Source organism: Bombus vosnesenskii, unplaced genomic scaffold (genome assembly GCF_011952255.1).
Source record: "Bombus vosnesenskii isolate JDL3184/JDL3185 unplaced genomic scaffold, Bvos_JDL3184-5_v1.1 scf7180000013265, whole genome shotgun sequence".
NCBI lineage: Eukaryota > Metazoa > Arthropoda > Insecta > Hymenoptera > Apidae > Bombus > Bombus vosnesenskii.
The window spans coordinates 7,284,576-7,306,013 of record NW_022882925.1 but is presented as its reverse complement, the minus strand read 5'-3'; the positions used below and the strand labels follow the sequence as shown (position 1 = coordinate 7,306,013).

General features: G+C 37.7%; 1 protein-coding gene across 2 annotated transcripts in view; it reads right to left on the bottom strand.

The window, feature by feature from the left end:
* Positions 1-21,438, bottom strand: part of LOC117242966 — a 245,041-nt gene that overhangs the window by 75,594 nt on the left and 148,009 nt on the right. For both annotated transcript variants that reach the window (XM_033510038.1, XM_033510039.1), the window contains one exon: positions 16,234-16,341. In XM_033510038.1, the coding sequence (XP_033365929.1) occupies positions 16,234-16,341 (108 nt within the window). The remainder of the gene's footprint in view (positions 1-16,233; positions 16,342-21,438) is intronic.

Sequence of the window (21,438 nt, the reverse complement as noted above, 5' to 3'; positions counted from 1 at the left end):
CCGGGCCAAGCTTTCGATTTCAGAGGAAATTTTGGAAAAAGCTCTCTATCTGTTTAGAAAGTAATTTCTGCGCTCTAATGGCTGGAGTGTCCGCGAATTTTCGCGACGAGATTAGGACGGTGATTGAGAAGATTATGGCCGAGAGTTTCTGATGGAACTTTTAATGAGAGGTGTTTGAGGTAGCCACGTATTTCGAACGATTTTTTATTATTTTTCAATGATCGAATATCGATGATGAGACCAAAGTTGCGTTGTATATTTTTACGTTGAAATATTTTCCGATAATGCATCGTTTGGTATCGGTTGTTACGACGATGAGAGATAAGATGAGTTGAAGAGACGTTTTACGAATAAACAATATTTACCAAACAAATTGCATGAAACAAGAAATTCGGCTTTCCTTGGAAGATAATGCAAAGAAGCGATTCTCATGCATATCTCGTTGATTGTGCAGGAAACTCTGATCGCTAAAACGCTGTAAACTGAAGAAAATCGATCGAATTTCTCACTCCACGTGTCTATAATATCCTTTCCTAATGGAAAAGCTTTCGAGTTTGATTTTCTGCCGGTGCAAAAAGAGCAAACTCGATAGAAAGAATTCGCTGCGCGCTGTTTCATTGAATCCCCTGTTTTCATGGCATTCCTGCATAATTATGCGCTTCGCTAAAAATTGCTTCCCCCGTTCGAACTACGAGCCAGGAGGGATGCATCAAATTTACACGCTTCGAGAGCAATTTCTAGACATTGAAAAACTATCGCTCGCCGACGCATTACACCTATACACGGGTGCATCCGTAAAACGAGATTCAAACTGCTGGAAATCAAACACTTGGATCTGTTTGCAAGCAAAGAGACGAACGAAAGAGGGCACATATATTTCTCAAAGAATTCCTCAATTTCAAGAATTAATCTTGCAAAATTATTGACCTTTTAGGTCTACCTCCGTTATATTACATTTAATGCAATCAGTCCTAAAATTCCGCCTCCGTAATATTCGGTTCGATAAAAATCATAATGTTATCTTTTTCTACAATTCGATTAGCCCTTAAGGTATTTACAGCGTAGATTCAATTTCCTACAATTTCTTTGCAATTCTGACGGTACGTTATTTATATATTTCTATTGCTTTTCTTAACAGGGTTACAACGTCCCGCTTCCATATACACGTTACACACAATAGTCAATACAGTATAACAAAATATCGTAACATATCTAATACATATAAATAAATATGCAGGGTGGTTGGTAACTGGTGGTACAAGCGGAAAGGGGGTGATTCTACGCGAAAAAAGAAATCGAAAATATAGAATAAAATTTTTTTTAATCTTTTTTTTAAATTTTTCCATCGAGACAACGATCTACAGTGAGATCCCCTATAACGTACCGCACGCGTACCGAGCGAAAATTCAAAGTCGATTTTCTCGAAAACAAGGCCTCAAACGAAAAATTTTTATTCTATATTTTCGACTTCTTTTTTCGCTACCACTTTTCCGCTTGTATCACCAGTTACCAACCACCCTGTATACATATACAAGCGTGATCTAAACCTACAAATACATATCGCTACTACTCAAACATGCGTATACACTCATAACCTGAACAAACATATAATATTATCAATACGTTATTTAGTATATTAATTATACATGATTCAATTTTTAAAGAGCCTAACCTTACCGAAATGAAAATATTCATCTTTAAAGTTGATGGTTTTATTCCTATAGTAAGCCATTGCAAAAATGACTTTGATTAATTATTAAAAACCGTCCTTAGAAAGTTGCTAAAAAATTGATATGTCGTGTAAAATAGTGAGAAGGATCTTTTTTTAAAGAGAAATTTAGCTCTCAGCTCACCGTTTTCGAGTGAAAGAAACGTGAAATATATATTAGGTTATCCGAAAAGTTTCTTTCGTTTTATAAGAAAATAATAGACGCACAATGTTTTTTGTTTTATATTAGTTAATTGAATTATGCGCGAACATAATAATAGAAATATAACGAAATGGATCATACGTAATTCAATAAAATAATATAAAACAAAAATTGTTGTTCATTTATTATCATCTTATAAAACGAAAGAAACTTTTCGGACAACCTAATAGTATCGGTAATTTCGGCGTCTAAAATGCCGTATTATATGTTTTAACGCCAAGTTGCCGTTATATCCATTCCTGAATTGTTTGTTAATGTTGCACAGAAAATACAGACAGCCAAGAAATGTTTTCCAGAAGAATTTTGCTTATTAGGGATATTGTCGCGCTACAAATATTTTAAGGGATTAAATTCCCATACATATTATCACTATGAGTAAACCAAAATATTCGGACTTTTACGTAAATTAACATATGTAATCGTACGACGTATATAATTGTCTAACCTGTCCGGCTAAATCACCTTATTTTCCTTTCTCATCCATGTCACTCCCCATACAGTTAGTTCCTTTACTCTCGGTTGTTATCAATTTCAAACGGTTGGAAGCGTTTGCGCTGGCCGCCAGTTTCAATAAAAACAGAACCGAAATCCACTTTGCGACGTTATTCGAAGTCGAATTTCGAGATGTCAACGGTACAAGAAACGGTGGCGCAGTAGGCGGGGGACTGCGGGCGCGCAGACAGGTACAATGCACCTTGGCGAACGTTTGAAACGAAGGGAATAGAGAAGGAGAGAAGAAGAAGGTAATACGAAGTGCATACGTCGGTTCGGTTTAAGCAGGTTTCACAGCGTCGAATTTTCACATGGGCCAGTGTGCGCACTGTCGGGACTCATGCATCGAAGGTGAATGGCAGGGACGCAGAGTCGGTGGGGAGGAAACGTCGGACGGGTTGGCCTCTCGCGGGAAATACGTCGAGTATCTGAATAAATCGAAACAGCCAAAGTGATTCTCCAACTTAAATTAGTTTCTGCCTGGTATGGAGAGAGGCTAGGTACACGAGAACCTCGTACCTCTCTTTTTCTCTTTCTTTCTCTCTTTCCCGAAGCGAGAGGTTTACTCGCGTCACACAGGACACGCGAATAGCTACCCTTACTTCTTTCCCGCAGTCTGGCCGACCGGCCTCGTTCCATCTGACTTTTTCCACCGTAAACGAATCCCGACTGATTTCCAGCCGCCGTTTGTTCCTTCCACACTTCCTGCACACCCTCAAATACACCACGTTCGTAAACGTTTCATGCTTTTCGTTGCAATCCTTTCGAGCTGACAAATTCGATTTTAGTTCCTACGTGTTTCTTATCTAGGATAGTGTTCTAATCTCTGAGAATTACGATAAAGAATGCATTCGAGAAGTCTTTTCACATTGGTGGTCGTTATTAATGAGAAGAATCTTTGCTGCAGTACGGTTATTAATTCCGGAAATACTCGATACGATGCTTAACTAACGTCTATTCAGATAGACGTAGCTATGTAAGTTCCTCAAGGAAAAAATTCCACGGAATATTGTGTATTTTCTCAGATCACATTGGTTCGGAAATCTTCAAGACCTGAATAAATATTGGTTCTTTCAACAGCTGGGTGGCACGGATTTAACGCATAAATTTTCGCACGATGAAATCTGCATACAAATGATGGCACGTCTTGACAAGTATTAAAATTACATTTATGAAAATCACTTTCGGTGTTCATCAATGATGACAAGAGAAAGGGATGTATAACGGGGAAAAGAGGAGGGGAAAAAAAAAGGAAACCGTCACGCGCGGGAGTACAACAAGCACACTATTTCATTTGCTTAAGCTTAATGGCCTTTTCTACTACACAAAGACGCTTCAGAATGCGAGGCTTAATCTTTCCCATAAAACACTGATTGTGGATTGACTTTTAAATGCCTTGGAAGCACGGGAGAAAATAGCAGGCAGCCCTAGTACCGTCTGGCACGAAACTCCGGCAAGTTTCTTATTTTTCTTCCCTTGTTTTATTCCTTTTCAGGTAGAAATAATGCTTTTAGTTCTAACTCTGCGTCAATGTGAAATTTGAAGCTATTCAATAAATCAATACAATTTATTTACGAAAAATTTTTTTCGTCTGTTACTAAAAACATTACTTCAACGAAAATGTTTGATGAAAATAGTTTTACATAAAAATTAAAGTTTTATCAAAAGAAAAAAAATGTAGATTTGGATACTACGAAACGACAATGATAATTAGAAGGCAGTAACAAAACTATTAGTGAAGAATTTAATCAACAAAACAAATAGCTTTAGTTCCCTTTGCGGCAGAAACCACATGCAACACGTTCCTCGTTGTCCTTCATCGATAACAAACAGAACTGTTTGTCAAACAGAAGTGTTTATAAAATAAATCAATTGGCAATTTCAGTCAGCTTGTTCCGCGTTTTCCATTGTACACATACCTTGTGAATCATAAAGAAAGAAGGTATAACAATAAAACGAATTTCTTTTTGTTTTATTTGATGTAGAAAAATTATTTTACATAGTATTCTTCCCTCGTCTTCAACTAATTTCAACTAATCCCTTGCTTTCCTTTTCCTTATGAGAAAAATTTACTTTTAGTTCATATTTGTTATTGTTACAAGCGATCTAGCATTCCATGATCAACAATACGAATGTCTAAGATTCTGTTTCAAAGGAAAAAAAAATAATGATAAAATGATTAATTGTGTTCAATCACGATCAGTTGATTATATTCGCGATTTATAAATTATTAGTCATCAGAGAACGAAGTAGAAGGAATTTCGGATATTAATAATCAATTCCCATAATTAAATCGATAATGCCAAATAATAATAATATTGTTGTTTAATTTAATGCTATTACAATTTGCGTTTCTATTTATTAATACGCAAGCGTAATAAACGCTTAATAAATATTATAATAAATTCCAATGCGAAAGCGTGTCGGTGGGATTACATCGATGCTCTCCCAATAAATCACAGAGCAGTCGATTGTGTGATTAATTAATAAATTTCGTACAATACCATGGAATTGAAAAATTAGCACATTTGTTGATGCGATCGAGGATGAAAAACAAGAAGAAACTACAAACTCGTGGAATCTACTATTTAAGATTATGCTGTTAAATGTTTCGAGAGCTGAAAAGCTTTGAAAACGTCGATATTCGAGTTTTAAGTTTCTTCCCTGAGGTCAATCTTTTATTGATAAAATACCAGTTATATAGTTGACAAAGTGGAAATAATTTTAGAAAATTAGAGAGTATGTAACTAATTAAATATTTAATTACAATTACATGTTACCTAAACTCTTGATTAGATTAATTTAGGAAACGTTAAGATGAAAATGACATAGAAGATTGAAACTTGGAAACCTAACTTGGAAAATAATAAATTTTATAAATAAAACGCCTTTAATAAACCAGAGCTGAAACACACGAAATTTTAAACGAGACGATAACTGAAGAATAATCAATTAGACGGGCTACTTGGTAAGATATCTATAGATCACTTGACCCCATCTTACTAATTCGGTCTTAAGTGGGTTAAAGCGTTAACTAGACATAGATTATGGCTCTTTTACGAATAACATTTGCATTGGGATTAAAATGGAACGCGTCAGAAATAAAACAAGAGGCTAGTATTCGTTAACAGTAATATGCATTGAACGTTGGAGTTTAGCTCGGCTATAAATCTTACGTCGTGTATGCGAATTCAAGAATACAGTCTAATATGGCAGAGTGGAGTATAGTGAAGCAACATTTCACCGTAAATTTACGCGAGCACGTTCTCTCACAGCGATGCGGGCGATATTCTCTCGAGGATCAAGAAAGTCGAAATTATATACATGAGATGTTACAGGAAGCAACCGAGTATCCTAATTTCTTAACATATTCTCTTACTTCTTTCCAGTTTAAATGAAAATTCAATTATTTGTAGTATTCTCATCACTTAACAATAAGCGTTTGAATTTTTATTTTATGTCTCGTAACAGTAGGAATTTTCTTACATGACAGTTTTGTATATATGCACACAGTTACGGAAGAAATATCTGGCAAAAGAGTAATTTTATTACTGTAACTTAACATTATACAATTCTATAAACATAAGGTTGATTTCCCGCATTCTTTTCCATCTTCCATCCAATTAGCCGAATATCTTGTTGTTCATGTCATGTCAAAATATTTCTGAACTAAATATTATATTCGATATTCTATGCAAATTAAACAACAATAACATTAGCTCGCAAACTACACCAAAATTTGTAAACACGCTTCGTACAATTTCCCGCTTCCAGCCTGTAGCATAGTTTTCATACAGATGTATATGTACGTATTGTGTAACAATATTATCATTAACAGCATCGACTGAATTGTACTTTTTCGTAACATATTGCTTTCTGTAATGTAAAGTCATAAACTACTATAATATTATATCAAGCTTTAATATAAACAGAAAAACTTAATAACAAGGTCCGACCAACGCAAGATATTAATAAATGAAACTTAATAAATAAAACTGTGACTTACAATTTGGTCGCAGGATATTCTTACATACTTGATGAACTAATTTAATTCCACACGCGGTTTAAAAAAGTATTTTGGTATATTCGGGACTGTTACCGATTTGAACAAGGATAATTAATTATTAAGATTATTATAAACACCTTAAATTACGACGAGTTAATAAAGAAAAAAAATATTCAAAAATATTATTTATAAAAGTTATGCTCGAGATATTCTAACTGATAAGAGGCTACGTGTTGGAATTGAATTGTAAACCGAATTATAAGAGAAATTCTATACACGTCTAACCTTTAGAACGCTTGAACACCGAATGGCCAAATTTAATATCAACACTGCGTGAAGGTTGTAAGAAACTGGGGTAGGAGAAATGGATCAAGAAATTCAAGCGTAGAGCATTGGCGCAATGTAATATTTTCAATATTTGGATTTTTCTTTAGACACGGATAATTAAGAAATAATAGATTACTAACACAATACGGTGTATAAAGAAAGATACGTAACAATTATTTAACATTAAAAGCCAAAAAGGAAAATTGTATCTCCGACAAATTGTACAGTGTTAATTATTGGCTTTACTGATTAAGATCGATGTACCAAACGAACCGAATTATCAATAGCCCGAAATTAAAATGGAAGATATTATTGAAATTATGTAAATGGCGTTGAATTAATTTTTAACATCATAATTTAAGGCAATGTAAGGAAGGTAATCTAGAGAGACATATTCGACAAGTAATGACGATACCATTATCCCTAAGAGCGGAACGAATTTAAAATATCGTAAAGAACGATCGGTCGGAAGGGAAGTGGCAAACTTCAAGGCCTAAGAGCAAATGATACTAAAGCAGGATAGTTTTTATATAATATCACAAGAGCGGGCTTCCGCCGTTAGAAGGATCATAGCCTCGCAAAGCCAGGATTATATCCTCAAGAGTTTGCCAGCTTTCGACTCTCATTTAAAGGGCTTAATGGTGCGTACCGGGAGAGTAGGTAAAAAAAGGTCAGCAAGAGTATAAAAAAGGAAACAAAGGGTGAAAAATCAAATGGAAAGAGAAAAACACAGATGGAGAAGAATCTACAGCTGGACACCGTATGATTTCGAAACTTCATCCTTACTATTTCGTTCTTTCCAAAATCCTTAATCCATTCGATTCTCATTGACGGTAACCTAAAAAGCTTCGAGGGGGAAGCAGTCAATCTTCGTCGAGTCTCTCGGATTCGCGAATAAAACACGTCTCTCTATGAATACAGAAACCATTTTCCCGCCCCGTGAAACCCTAAAAAAGAAAACCGTATAACTCTTCCCCGTTGTTTTATGTCATACACTTTAGGTACCGGCAAGATAGAGGAGTAGAAGGTAAAAAGACGCGTTCGAGACCAAAAAAAGAGCGGCAGCCGCAGTGGTAAGAGAGGGGGCAGAATCGTAAAACGGAAACGGCACGCGATTCACTGTGCTTGGCCCATCTTCTCCCCATTTAACCACCACCCCCTCCCCATAGCATACGGCCGTTTGATCCAGTTACCCTGCCTGGAAACGCTTCTCCAGACGGATTAAATGCAACTCCTGGCCGCGCACGTGGGCATAAAAATACCCATCATAAAATAAAATAACCGTAGGTGGCTGGTATTGTTCGCCTATTGCCAGGAAAAAAGTGATTGGCGCTTTCAGAAAAGAAGAGTGCATGCTTTTCACCCTCTGCGTACATTCGTGGTGTGGCGGATATGGAAGAAAAGCGCGTCCATTATCTGTGATTCTTTCTGAGACTGCATAATCTGTCCTGATAGCGGACAGTCGCGTTCAGAATATTCATAACTGGAAAACAATTTCGTTAGTATCAAGTGATTTACGATTCTCACCCCATGATTTCGAAAGAATCAGAATTAAAGATTAGAGTAAGGTATTTCTTTGGAATCTGCAAAGGTTGAATCTACTTTATGATTACACAGAAGGCGCTGGTTAATTATGGACTTTCTTTTCTCTCTCGTTTTTGAATTCTTTTGGGGATCTCTTAAACGAGATCGTGTAATTAATCCTCTCTTTAACAGCGGTGTACTTTGAGCTTTTTATGTTTAGAACGAATCCGTAAAGTTCCCAGAACCAACTGAATTACGCCACTTGAAATAGAGTGTTCATTTAGTAATGTACATAAACGTATCCAATTAGCAAGAAAATTACAGATTTAATTCAAAGGGTAACTAAAGTTACTGTGTGATTATAGTTATTATCAGACCTTGATTGCAACCGATGTATTTCACATTGCAGTTTAAAATAATACAATTGACAATTAGATCTTCGTGACATGGAAATTCGCGATATGTTCCTCGAAGCATGTGTACAATCCCTATTTGTTTTTCTCTCTGATCTCGTTATCGACGAATTTAATTAATCTAATTAAACGAAACATAATTCTATACAAAACCACGTTATATCATTCCCCGAAGTTTAGTAGCAAACAGAGAATGTGTTTGTCGTACGAATAATTTTCACACGACGATTACAACGAATCAGGATGAAACGTTTCTCCACTTTTAATGAGAATGCCCTGGCTATCATTCACGTAACAGTTAACAAGCACGTGTTTCGCTCCTGGTGGAGAAGACACATTTTGTTTCAACAAAGTTCTGCTGGATACGAATTTAGGTGCACACGTTTTGAACAATGTTTCGCGTGTTCTAAGGACAGATAGACACATTGAATGTTTGGAAACAATTTCGAGATTATTACTAAACGTACTGTTTTGCAATATAGATTTATATTTTAAAAAATGTGATGAAAAATTATTATGGAAATATATAAATTATAGCTAATTTTCGACATTTGATTCGTCGACTTTTTTAATTATTCAGGTACCAAAATTTAGATTTTGAATTAATTTTACTGCATAGTGTTGTAGAGATATTAATCAAATTTGACCCATGTCTTTAATTTAAAACGAAAGAAATTTTGTATTAAATAATATGCATCTCGTGTGACATTTGCTTATACATTTTCACGTATCATGGGAAATGGCGACGATATGTGAAAATTATGACTTTTAATTATGAATTATTCATATAACACGGCGCGCTATTCAATTATTAATTAATACGTACGCGTGGCAGTTTCTATGGGGTCAAACGTTTGCTGAATGTATGAATACTTCACGCGTCGCGTGTATAACCAAACAAATACATTAACTTTCTTATTTCCTCTTTACGTTCCATAAATTTCTAGGAAGATCGTTGATTTCGTTGTTCACCGCTAATTTCTGCAGCAAATGTTTAATGAAAAGTTTTAGGAATGAAGTGTTCATAATTTATATCTCACAGTATCAAAAATATCTACATGCATTTTAAAACTTCTTTAATTATATGTGACTATCCAAATATCATTTGCAGTAACTTTACGTACTATTTCGAATAATTAATTAATTAATATTCTACGGTACTCTCTCGTTTTGTCACAATAGAAATTCGCAATAAAATTATTCATATTGTCCTCTATTGACTCCTACAGTACTAAAATTCATATAGTAAATGAAAGCTTCATAATCTAAAATAATAGAAATATATTATTTCGCGATGCCGTTTTCACTCCACGAGAAGAATAAATTATCATAAATCTATTGATAATGTTAGCATCATACCGTCTGAAAACTTCCTGTCATATTACTGCAACTCTACTTCTTTATGCACAAAGAAATCGCTATGTAAGCAATATTTTACAGCATTCTTTTCACTCCATTAGTAGACCAGAATTTCGTTACAAAGTATCTCCATTAAACATCAACAATTATGGTTTGGTCACATTAAACCACTAATTAATTAAGCACAAAAAGTATAACGCCATATATCTTGCGCGGGAACGACATTGACTACGTCGGATCGTATCAGTTCGTGCGTCTTCGCGTATCTTCGGGCTCCGTCGGTGACTTCCGAAAGACTTAGGTGCAACGCATTCTAGCGCGAACCTTCAAAACGATTTCGTATTATAGAATACGTGAATTAATTTTTCTTGGAAAATTGTAGTACATAGGAGACTCATGAATCACCAATTATTTGACACAAGTTCATGACAGACACCGTCCTACAGATTAACGAATGAAAAAGAACCGTGTCAGCCGTAAATCAGCACATTAATTCATAATGAGATTATCATAATAAATCACTGTTCTCCGTCCTACCTATTCCGTTTGCTCGCATCCAGTTCGGTCGTATTATAAGTGACCCATATTTCTCATGAATATCCAGCCAGTTGATAATTGTCGATACTTTCCAATTTTCTGCTGCTTTCATATTCGACGGTAGTACGATTTTCGATTAGTTCGGTTTTCAATTGAAACCAACACCAACGGAGGCATAATTGAAATTAACGGTGGAACAGATTTTTTTGAGGGAGAGGATGAGAGGGTAAATGGAATTCAATTTGCGAGGTAATTAATGTTGGTCGTTCACGCATAGGCGCTTGGAATAGTACATTTTTGGGGTGGAAACGTATCGAATTTCAATAAAAAGTTCGAAAAATTTATGACGTAATTACTTTGTGAAAGATTTATTTTGGAAAAGTTTAATAATTATCATTAACGACGAATAAAGTCTCTTTTCGTATAAAGCAATTTTTTCTACATTGAAATAAAGACAATTAGCTTCTCGCCTAGAGAGCTATTACAAGAATAAATATTAATATTATGTTATATCTCGTGTGTCTGATAATGAAGATATATTTGGTAAAAATTTGTAGCGATACCCGACAACACAGAACTTTCCAACGGTTTCGTTGGTACATAGTATACCACCGTTGACAGACTGTTTATGAGAGACCGACAAAACATAAGCAAGGTGCCGATAGGTCTAATGAGTCATCGATATTCCTACGGTCTTTCCATCAAATACTCGAAAGAAGTGACCACGGTCGCGGACGCCTAACAAACGCGGGCGTAGTGGAGATATTGAGAGGTGACAAAAAGAAACGAAATGAATTAAGAGATCAATTGTGACCGAGAGTCGTTATTGAACAGTCGTATGCAAGAGTCGTGAACAAATTGTCGGTTGTACAAATCGCGAGTCGAGACTTGTAACGAAACCGTTAAGCGAGTTAATAAATATACTGTTAAACAAAACGCCGTGTATTTCTTTGGTACCCTACACGTCCTACCAACACCTCAAATTTACCATTTATGAGAAAAATGTACATTTTCTGAAAAGTAACTTCGAAATGTTGTTTTATATACTTTTTATAAATCAGCGACGGTTTTGAAGTACAAGTCATATAGATAATATTTCTGGTATCAGCAAATTCATCGGTTGCAGACTACTTTAGGAAATAATTTATTCAGAATTTTCGGGATAAAATGCATCGTCACGAAATATCGGATAACCTTTTGCCATCTTTTAAGGGTAGCAAACGTGACACTTAAATATATCTAGGTTGATGTAAAGTGTGAAGGGTGTCACATAAAATGACAGGAGCGCCAATAAAACTTCTCATACATGATATATTCTAATAAGTACCAATCTAAAATATTCAGCCGCGTGTTTCGCGAAAATATAGGACGCATACAAAATTTTGAAGACTATATGACGCGAAATAAGCGTATACAAAATTTTATTATTGCACCATATTTCCGTATAGTGCTAATAGAAACCTTTTACACCGAGCTGTTAACACTTTTCTGCGATAAAAATATCCAGTATTGTGTTCCTTTCCGCTTTTTAATTTTTCAATTGTTTTAGTTCTTGAAGTCTCGAACATATTACATTTTGCACAATTAAATTGATATTAGTTGCACAATTAAAATACTAGAATATTTTTATCACATGTCTGTTCATATATCATCATAAATCATATATCACATATCATTCTACAGTTTAAGCATCTTCAGGATCTTCTCTCTCACTTCATATGCCAGGAAACATCCGAAATAAATCAACAGGAATTGCTTGACGTGGTGGGTATCTCAAAACTATCAGAAGCGCCGCAGCGAAATTCATTTTTAATAAGATTCTGGTCAAAAGCGAGACGTCCGATCCCTCTTCATCGTAGCGGCTAATATTGCACAGTCTTCCTTTTGATAGCTAATTTCTCAGAGAGCTCAAAGTGCCTCGGACTGTTCGCAAATTCGCCTACCACCCCACATAATTATATCGTTCTACAATCCCGTTGTATACTCCTGTCTGATACTACGAAATATGCAAGATTCCACCATCCGAAAGCGTACCTTTTGTTCACTTAGTCTTTGGACAAAATAGATCAAGCACTGCTTAGCGAATATATTAATGTTCTCCTTTGCGGATAAACAACAAAGCAATCCCTGTTTCTTTTTAGAAGTGTAGCTAATTCAAGAAAATAGACTCATGAAAATAATTCAACCCAATGTCTTTTCATTTGCACAAAAGACGTCCAGCCACAAAAGAATAGTGCTCGAAGCCAAATTAATAGGCAATCCACTATGATTTGGATTTAAACTAGATTCAAGTAGCTCTCTGAGAACTTATTCTTTTGAATCAAAGGGTTTCACAACGTTTCCAATCTAAATCTAAACAAGGTATCCGTATATCATGGATCTTCTGCGCTTTTCAATTTATGGACTAGATCAGTATAGTTACTGAGCAACTTATATCTAAGTATGCGCCATCCTTACAAAAGCGACACAACTCGAAAACCGTGCTTTTCATTTTATCACTATGAGAAAGTTCTTTAGAGCTATAAACCGAAAATGATGAAAGGACCAGTTAATCCTGTTTTATGAGCATTATACCACTCGCTGATAAATTTTACTAAGAAAGTAACGTGTCATCAAGTTTAAGGACAATTCTTCACATTTTTTAAATCTAGATCTGTAAAGATAGCAAACTTCGAAAGTGCACAGCGTTCGAGTGATAAACGACGCAAGTAGCAAAATTAATCATGGCAACCTCTCGATTACAATTTCCATTGAAAAATTTCCCAGTCGTCATCAAAGTTTCACGCAATAAAAAAGCATGAAAAGATTCTAGCAAAAGACGCGGCAATTCGACTCAGAGAAACGATCGGTTTCCGCACGAATGGCGGACGCAGAAGCGGCCGGTCGTCGGAAAGAGGCGCACGGTTTTATTCGGCTGTTTCTCACCGCTGAACTTTCTCTATGTACACGGAAACGTGTGCAGCGGTGAGAATTATATAGGAAGGCGTACGGCTGGGCGTAGAAGGTTGCCTCGGTCTCCCTGTGGTGAGTTGCACTTGTAAATGCACGTCTCTCACGGTATCCTAGCCCACGTCTACCTACAACCGCTTACCTATAACCCGGCTGAACGTATATGTACAACGGGTATATGGCCGCCGGAAGGTAGGCGGCTGGGAGCTACAGTGGGAACACAGTTCTTGCATTAGCCAAAGAAAGATTTCTGGGGAATGGAGTGAGAGAGCCAGGGCTAACCGAGCGACGGTGTAACGAAGAAAGGTACTACCCGTATAGACAGGGCCGCTTCTTACCGGCAGTCTGCCAGCCAGTACTATCGTTGGCCCGTCGTTGATTTTTCCCGCCTGTATCCTGCTGCTGGGATACTCTCAGAGCCCGCAGGGGGAAAGAAACGCGAGAAAAGGGGGCTCGTTTCAAGCGACGATTATCAACGCCGCTCTCGCCCCGTGGCCGCGCAATTTGAATGCCGCCGGCGAACTTATGAAGTTTCTGTCTGTGATTAATGCGCGAGTTTCTTTCGGGAAGGCCGCTTTTCAGCTCTTGAAAGAAACACCAGCACTCCGCGCTGCCTCGATTCGGTCCCCCCTTTCCAACGGGGATTTTATTGACTCTTATTTCGCCAGTAAGTTAACCTTTGATGTGCACGGGAGCTTAGGTTTAAATAGACGGGGGATGAGAAAAGGAAGTTGTGTTTAATGAGATTGAATTATCGTTGCTGTATGAATAGTGGATGAATAGTAAGTCTTCTTCCATCTTCATTTTAAAGAAATTTCCGAATATGTATATCGACCGCTTGCTGAAACGTCGAAATGTTGTACGTGTAAATAAGTCTAGCAAATATACAACCCGGAATTATATTCAAGAAACTACGTACATGTAACCAGATCATAAATAAAGGATAACATCAAGCAAGGATGCTGAGCCCAATTTCACATAGTCTGATAATACATACACACCCGCACGCACACAGGTGGCAATCTTCGACACCTAAGATAGCACCTAGTCAATACCAGGCGATCCTTATTTCTCTTTCCACGTATATTTGTCTTATTGACCGGCGTATTCCTGTAGCAGCTTGTTCAAGTTGAACTAGCAGAACGTGGATCTGGTTCTACATTTAATTCTGGTTTGAACTAAACCTCACTTTTGGAAACCGTGGATTCCATCTTCCGGGCTGCACGACACGATATACGATAAAAAAGAGAAGAAAGAAAAATAAGAGAAATGTAGGGAGTGTACGTTTCGATCGGTATTTACGAATTGGTTGAAAATCATGCGAATTCGTAATGGTATCGGAAGAAAAGCCGATTCTCCGGGGAGTTTGGTCGAGTCTACTAAATGCTCTCGAGCGAACGCATCCCTGTCTCTAGACAGATCCTCTAGGAAAGTTCGAAACTAATGGCTGGAAATCGATGATACCTCGCTTTTAAGGATCTGTTCGGTTCGTTCCTGACTACGGAGAACCTTCTACTACACGAAGTTAACTTCGCGAGGTAAGCGTCGTTTTCGCAAATGATCGCGCGAACGTTCAATCGCGATCCTCGACTTTAGAATTCCAGCCATCCAACTCTCGACGAAATACTCCGCGGGATGCTGTTAATTCGTTTTCGCGTGTGCATTGTTTCTTCACTCGAGCAGGTATTTTTCTTTAGGATCGTAGAAAAGTTACCTCACGATACTCTTGAGCCAAGATATACAAATATTTGTAAAAAGCGTACATTACACGCATAATATCCTAACATCACGATTTCTGGAAAAATTTAAATTTAACTGCAATAAGTGAATCGCTGAATGCGACGGTTTAGCCGAAGCTTAATTAAGTGTACGATTATAGTCACGGTTATTAAGAACTGAAATTTGATTGTTTCCTGATCCTCTTCATTTCCGTTCAGCGAGGAAACCGTAGTAATAGAGAAAAAAATGATGATATTATCGAATAAGTGGCTAATTGAGGCATTCCCGATGAATACGATGGTAATAAGCGGATTCACAGTACGTTTATGAGCCAGTTTTGAACCGCGGCCATCTAATAACAACGCCGCATTAGTTTCTGCTTATAATGAAAAAAAAGAAACTATAAAAATTGTTGAATTTTCTCAGATATTATGTAGCTTTAATTACAATTAAGACTATTTAAAGAGGACTTAATTGTTCTACATCAACGATGTTTTAATTTTTATATACGTTCCTCACTCGCTTCTTTTCTTCGCTTTACTTCTCATATCTTTTTGATGCTCTTATTTACGAAAACCTCTAAAAATCTACAAACAGTATTATCAATGAATTTATTCAATTTCCACAAGACGTTCCACGAGCAATTTTTTACACGACTCAGCGTGAGGATTTAGCAGTTCAAAGAACGATCGAAGTGCATCACCGAATGCACGAATCTTGTTCGAAGTACGAGTTTCCCAAGGAGCCGGGAAAGCCTGGTCATTAAACTTGAAAAAGCAGAAAGCAACGAGCATCAAAGCACCGTGAAGTTGGTCGGTCCTTTAAAGCTGCGAGGACAATTAATTGGCGTTCCACGCGGAGGATGTTACCAAATATTGCGGAAGATAATTAATGTTTAAATTCGAGTACGGTTATGTGCGTGTATAAGCGAACGAGAACGAGTTATTAATGTTTCGGCAAGAGAGAAATTACTTACCGAGTATCTGGCTAAGAACGGTGCGGCCATCTTCGCCGAGGCAGGCGCTCCGAGCATCAAAGGGATTTGTGAATTGCACGAATGCATAGCCTTTGTGCATAGATATTCCTGAAACAACAAACGATCATGACGTTCCAATACCAGCCACGGGTCTTTCTTCCAGCCACGCGAATGGAATGAAACAGAAATACCAAGATAATGGGAGGAAATCTTTAATTAAAATTGTTTCCATGAATTTTGATGAGGCATAGAGTCTGACTTGGCCGAACTCGTCATCGTGCCAGATACCAGATGAGGGAAGCTCGGATCGCGATTATTGAAAGGGATTCTTCTTCTTTTACCTTCTCTTTTCTTAATTTCTTCTTTTCCTTCCTATCCCTTTGTTCGATTTGTGACGTGTGATGGTGGTGAATAGTAATCGAGCAACGGCAAGGCGATTTGGAAATATTGAAATATAATTCATTCTATACTGATTCCAAAGTCAATTCGATTTGTTTAAACACTTATAGCAAACAAATAGAGAAGAGATGTTATTTTCGTTTCAGAAATACAATACTTCAATAGAATACCACTTTATAAGAATCGCACTTTATAAAAAGTTTTAGATCGACAATTTTTAGATAATTGTGACAATTGGATTACAGTACATGAAATATCTGTCCGGGTAGATTCGTCTGTCTTTAGAAATGCGATTAAAACTACATTTGAATGTGCTTAATGCACGAGCTTTTCTCTTTCGCCGGCGATTGTCCTAAATAAATTACGCGCTCCACAGAGTTTATTACAATCCATGGGGAACGAATTGCTTCACCTCCTTTTTCTACATTCATCGGCAATGAATTTTAATAAGATTTTACGTTCGAATCGTATGATCCACCACGAAACGTTCAACCTTATCTTACTAATGCAAAATACTGTTTTCACATATGTTAGTTGCACTTATCGCATCCATCGAGTAACCATAATTCTGTTACTTTTCAGAATTCCAACATAGAGTTTCTCACACATATCTTTTGAAAGCCTATCCTTTGAGAAAATATAAAAGGACTGAGATGATTACGGTTATCGTACCACCGTATAACAATCGTGGAATAGAAATGTTACAATTTTTATACCACAGCCTCTAAAACAGTAACGTACATAGTAAACGTAGATCACAACACCGGACAGTTACGGTTTCCGTCGATGTAGAGAAGGCGGCACAAAAAGAGCTACTATAAAACAATATATTCAAGGAGAGAACAGCATAAAGTTCCACGAGATTTTCAGTCCCCGACATTATTAACATGTCCTAGGCAACTGGCGTGGCCAGATAAGTTTTTTTTAGCCATCACTGTCCGTTTCGGGAGTGGACACACGTTCAGTACGAAATATATCTGCATCCAGGCCGTGTATACCCACGGCTATATATATAACCGTGGCAGGAATATATGGAGATTTACATATTTGTTTCAGCATAATGAATTCCATGCATGGTCAGCTGCTAACCACGCAAAAGTTATTACGGGTACACAGATTACAGGCGGCTCCTGCGTTAAAATGAACGTATCTGCCGACTTGCTACGCAGACTGCCCACGGAATCGATGACCCGGCTGTGCCATGTGGTAGCCGATGTAAAATTAAAAAACAAAAAAAAAAAAAGAGAGGGAAAGAGAAAAAAAGAGGAGAAAGAAATGAAAGAATATCGGTTGAAATTTCGAACGAATATTTTCTAGCCTGGAATTCTGCGGCCTGTAGCCGGCGCATTTCGATTTTTCCCCAATGTTCGAAACGTATCTATATCGTCGATTTTGCAGGGGAACTCTTCTGCAGCAGATGTGAATTGTTATCGACAGACAAGTATTTGTAGGAAGATTTGACGCAATATATTTGTTGAGTATCTTGTTTTGTCGGCATAAGAGATTTCGCAGAATGTTGATAAAGCGTTTCATCCATCAGCGAAAAGACAGTTTATTCTCGTTTAAACGATAAGTTCTTTTGAAAAGTTTCCGAAATCTACGAGTACGTTATTCCAATATCTAAAGTAAAGCTCACTGCTCTTTAAATATCCAGCAAAGTATCAAGTATAGAATTCCGTATGAGAAAGAGAACAATACGAAAATTTCAAGTACGTGCAAAGATTTGCTAGTTCTCTGGGCTGTCCAATTTTAAAAAGCACCTACATCAAGAACTTCGACACGAGATAACCGAATAACGTCTCCCACGAAGAATAAGAACTAATCGATCATATCTCCTTTATAACGGTACGTAAAAACGACAAAAAAGAAAGAACATGCTTTTTCACCGTACCGAAAAAAGGAACAAATTAAGTCTCCTTTGCATCGAATCCGAAAAAAAGTATGGCTAGCTAAAAAAGCGTCTCGCTCTATCTGGCTCATCGTCTCGACCGGCAACTTCTATAAAAGTTTCAACCTCTGCTCGCCGCAACGACAATTCGCAATTTCCCCGACGACGACTGTTTTGCGCTGGTCTTTTCGTCGTACACCGCGCAAGGAACCACCCCGCATCCTTATTGCCGGAGGACTAGAGAGGCCCGAGTCAACGGAGACGTGAAATTGGAAAAGGTTCGGCTTGTCAGATAGAGCACGGCTCCTGGAATGCTGGACCACTGGTGACAGCTGCGCGGAACAGATTGCACGAATCAAGTGGGTCCAACCTCGACGACGACCGCGACACTGACAACGACAATGACTTACGATGGTCCATAAACGAAATTTAGTAGTTCAATGGTTAATAAAAAGAAAAAAAAGGAGAAAAAATATATGTATGTATATAAAATACAGAATATGAAAAGGTAACGATTTATTATATTACAAGTTTTTTGAGGCTGTTTTCCAAGAAATAATTTGAACGGCGATATGAATAGGAATATCAATAGGAATAAAGTTTCAAAATCGAATATTTAAAAGTTTGATTATTTTTATATCGCTTTAAAGATTCGCAAAGCTGGAGACTATATATTAAAATTTACTACAATGTTTGCGGACTAAAGTTTCCAGCTACTCGAAGTCCTGCGTCACTAAATTTAGATTCTGACCTAGGCAACGACGACCACGGAAACTGTTCCGGTGAAGAATCGAAAATTGTATTAAATCCTGGGCGACGCGTATCATAAACCACGAGGGCCACCGGGGCGAAAGCATTTCGCTTTCGAATTGCGAAACGCAATAATTCGTGACGTTTCATGCGATACCGATTCGAGGGTGCAACGAGAAAAAGCGAGCTGAGGTTTCGAGTAACTCGATATTTCTTGTTGCGGACGTTTACGTTGTTTCTCTCGCGGAAATCTACATATCCCGTTTTTTGCCTGACCCGTGGCTAACGAGGAGATGCGGGGAGTGGGAAATCGAATTAAAAGGAAAAATAGATCGAAATAGAAAGCAGTAGGGAAGGGAGAGAGAAAAAAATGAGAAGGAAATGCACGAGCCCGACGAACGTTTCGATTCGAAACGATGGACCGGGCACGGTTCGGTAAACGATTGAATTTTCCGAGTCAGAATAACCAAAGCTGTTTTTGATTCCCCAGAAAAATGAGTACGCGCTCCCGCGTCATTTATGCATATGTCTGTCTCTTTGATTAACGATAAAACAGCCTGCGCTCGGGCTAACATTTCTTTTGGAAGGATAAATTCGAACGTGTATCTAGATGGAAAAGGGAGAGCGCGTGCCAGGTGAAAAAGTTACGAGCACTTACTGCCATTTAGATCACTTTAGGTCGCTGCTCGACGAAATCGAAAAAGGTACAGGTTCGTTCGAAAAAGAAAGAAAAAGAAAAAAAAAAAGAAAAAAAAGAGGAGGAAGAGTTGGCAGTCCGAAAACAAAATGTTTCCGCTCTGAAACTTTTTCAGTACGATTCGTTGACCCAATTATTAATAACTACCTCTTTACTTTTTAACAATTAAAATGTTAAAGTTCAGTATTACGAAGGTATTTTGAATCGTAAGCTCTGTCAAATTTAAATCCTTATAACGCTTAGTGGTCCAATTATTCCGCACAAAATGCAGAAACTTTTCGTTCGATCCAACAAAAACAGTCCAACCAAATTTCATACTGCTCTTTCGTTTCAACCAAAAAGAACTCGAGCTTTTGACGTCCCCACTGTCAAATGCACGAATTAGCACAAGTCCCTGAATACGCTGGGGAGTTGAAGCCTGTACTCCAACTAGGTAGAACTTGGAAATAAAATTAAGCGACGGTCCAGTCGATAGACAACACTCGGGTACAATTCCGAACGTCCACTTGACTCGCGTAATCTGCTCGGTACAGCTGCCACCGTGGCCCTACTGAATGGGGGCAGTTCGGTGGTGTCCGCCGTGTGGTTGTCGTCTTATCTGTCGAATCGAAGCCCCCTTTTAATTCCTCCGACGATTCTCAAGTTCTCTGCCCGGCAAAGTTCGGCGCAGCCGCATTGTAGAAGCGGCGCATTTATTGTCTAGCCGCTTTATCGAGGAAGCTGCTGAAAGTAAGCTGTTTATCGGCAGCTCCCAGACACCACCGTCCTCAGCGGTGTCACTTTCCACGAGATTTCGAGCTTCCTGGCCAGGATTCAAAGAAGAGAGGGCAAGAGGGAGAGAGATAGAGAGTGTGAGAGAGAGAGAGAGAGTTCTGTGTCTCTGCTGGTCCGATTGGACGACTGGCCTGAAACTGGGTTTCCATCCTCGTGATAATGCTTGTGACACTTTGTCGCGTTAAATTGTTTTGAATTAGTAGCCTTAGCTTTCTGCTCGCTCATGAATTCTCGATAAAGCGCCCTGGCTAACTTTGGCCGCGTCTTCTGTTCTTCGGATTCCCGGATTTCTGGGCGTTTTTATATATTTTTGAAGAATATTCTAAGACGATTATGAAGATTCTAAGACGGATTAATGTACTTTTAGTTTGGTTTGCTGCTTTAATACCGCTTGTAGAATCGACGTACAAGTATGTGGGAAAATGTTAGATAAAACAATAAAATTGCAACTCACAATTTGAAGAAACGTAACGTTTTGTAAGAGTGGGACGATAGGAGCGTTCGATCAAGTAGATAAGGTCGGTCTGCTGTCAGACTAGGGTCGTGCAATTGCTCGACGATCTTACGATAACTCCAACGAGTCAGAAATTACAGTAAAACATACTGTAGGTTAGTTTCCATGTAATAATCGCAGGTAGCGATATTTTTAGCTCTAACACAATCTATTTCTTGAAATAATTTAACTGCAATATTTCAA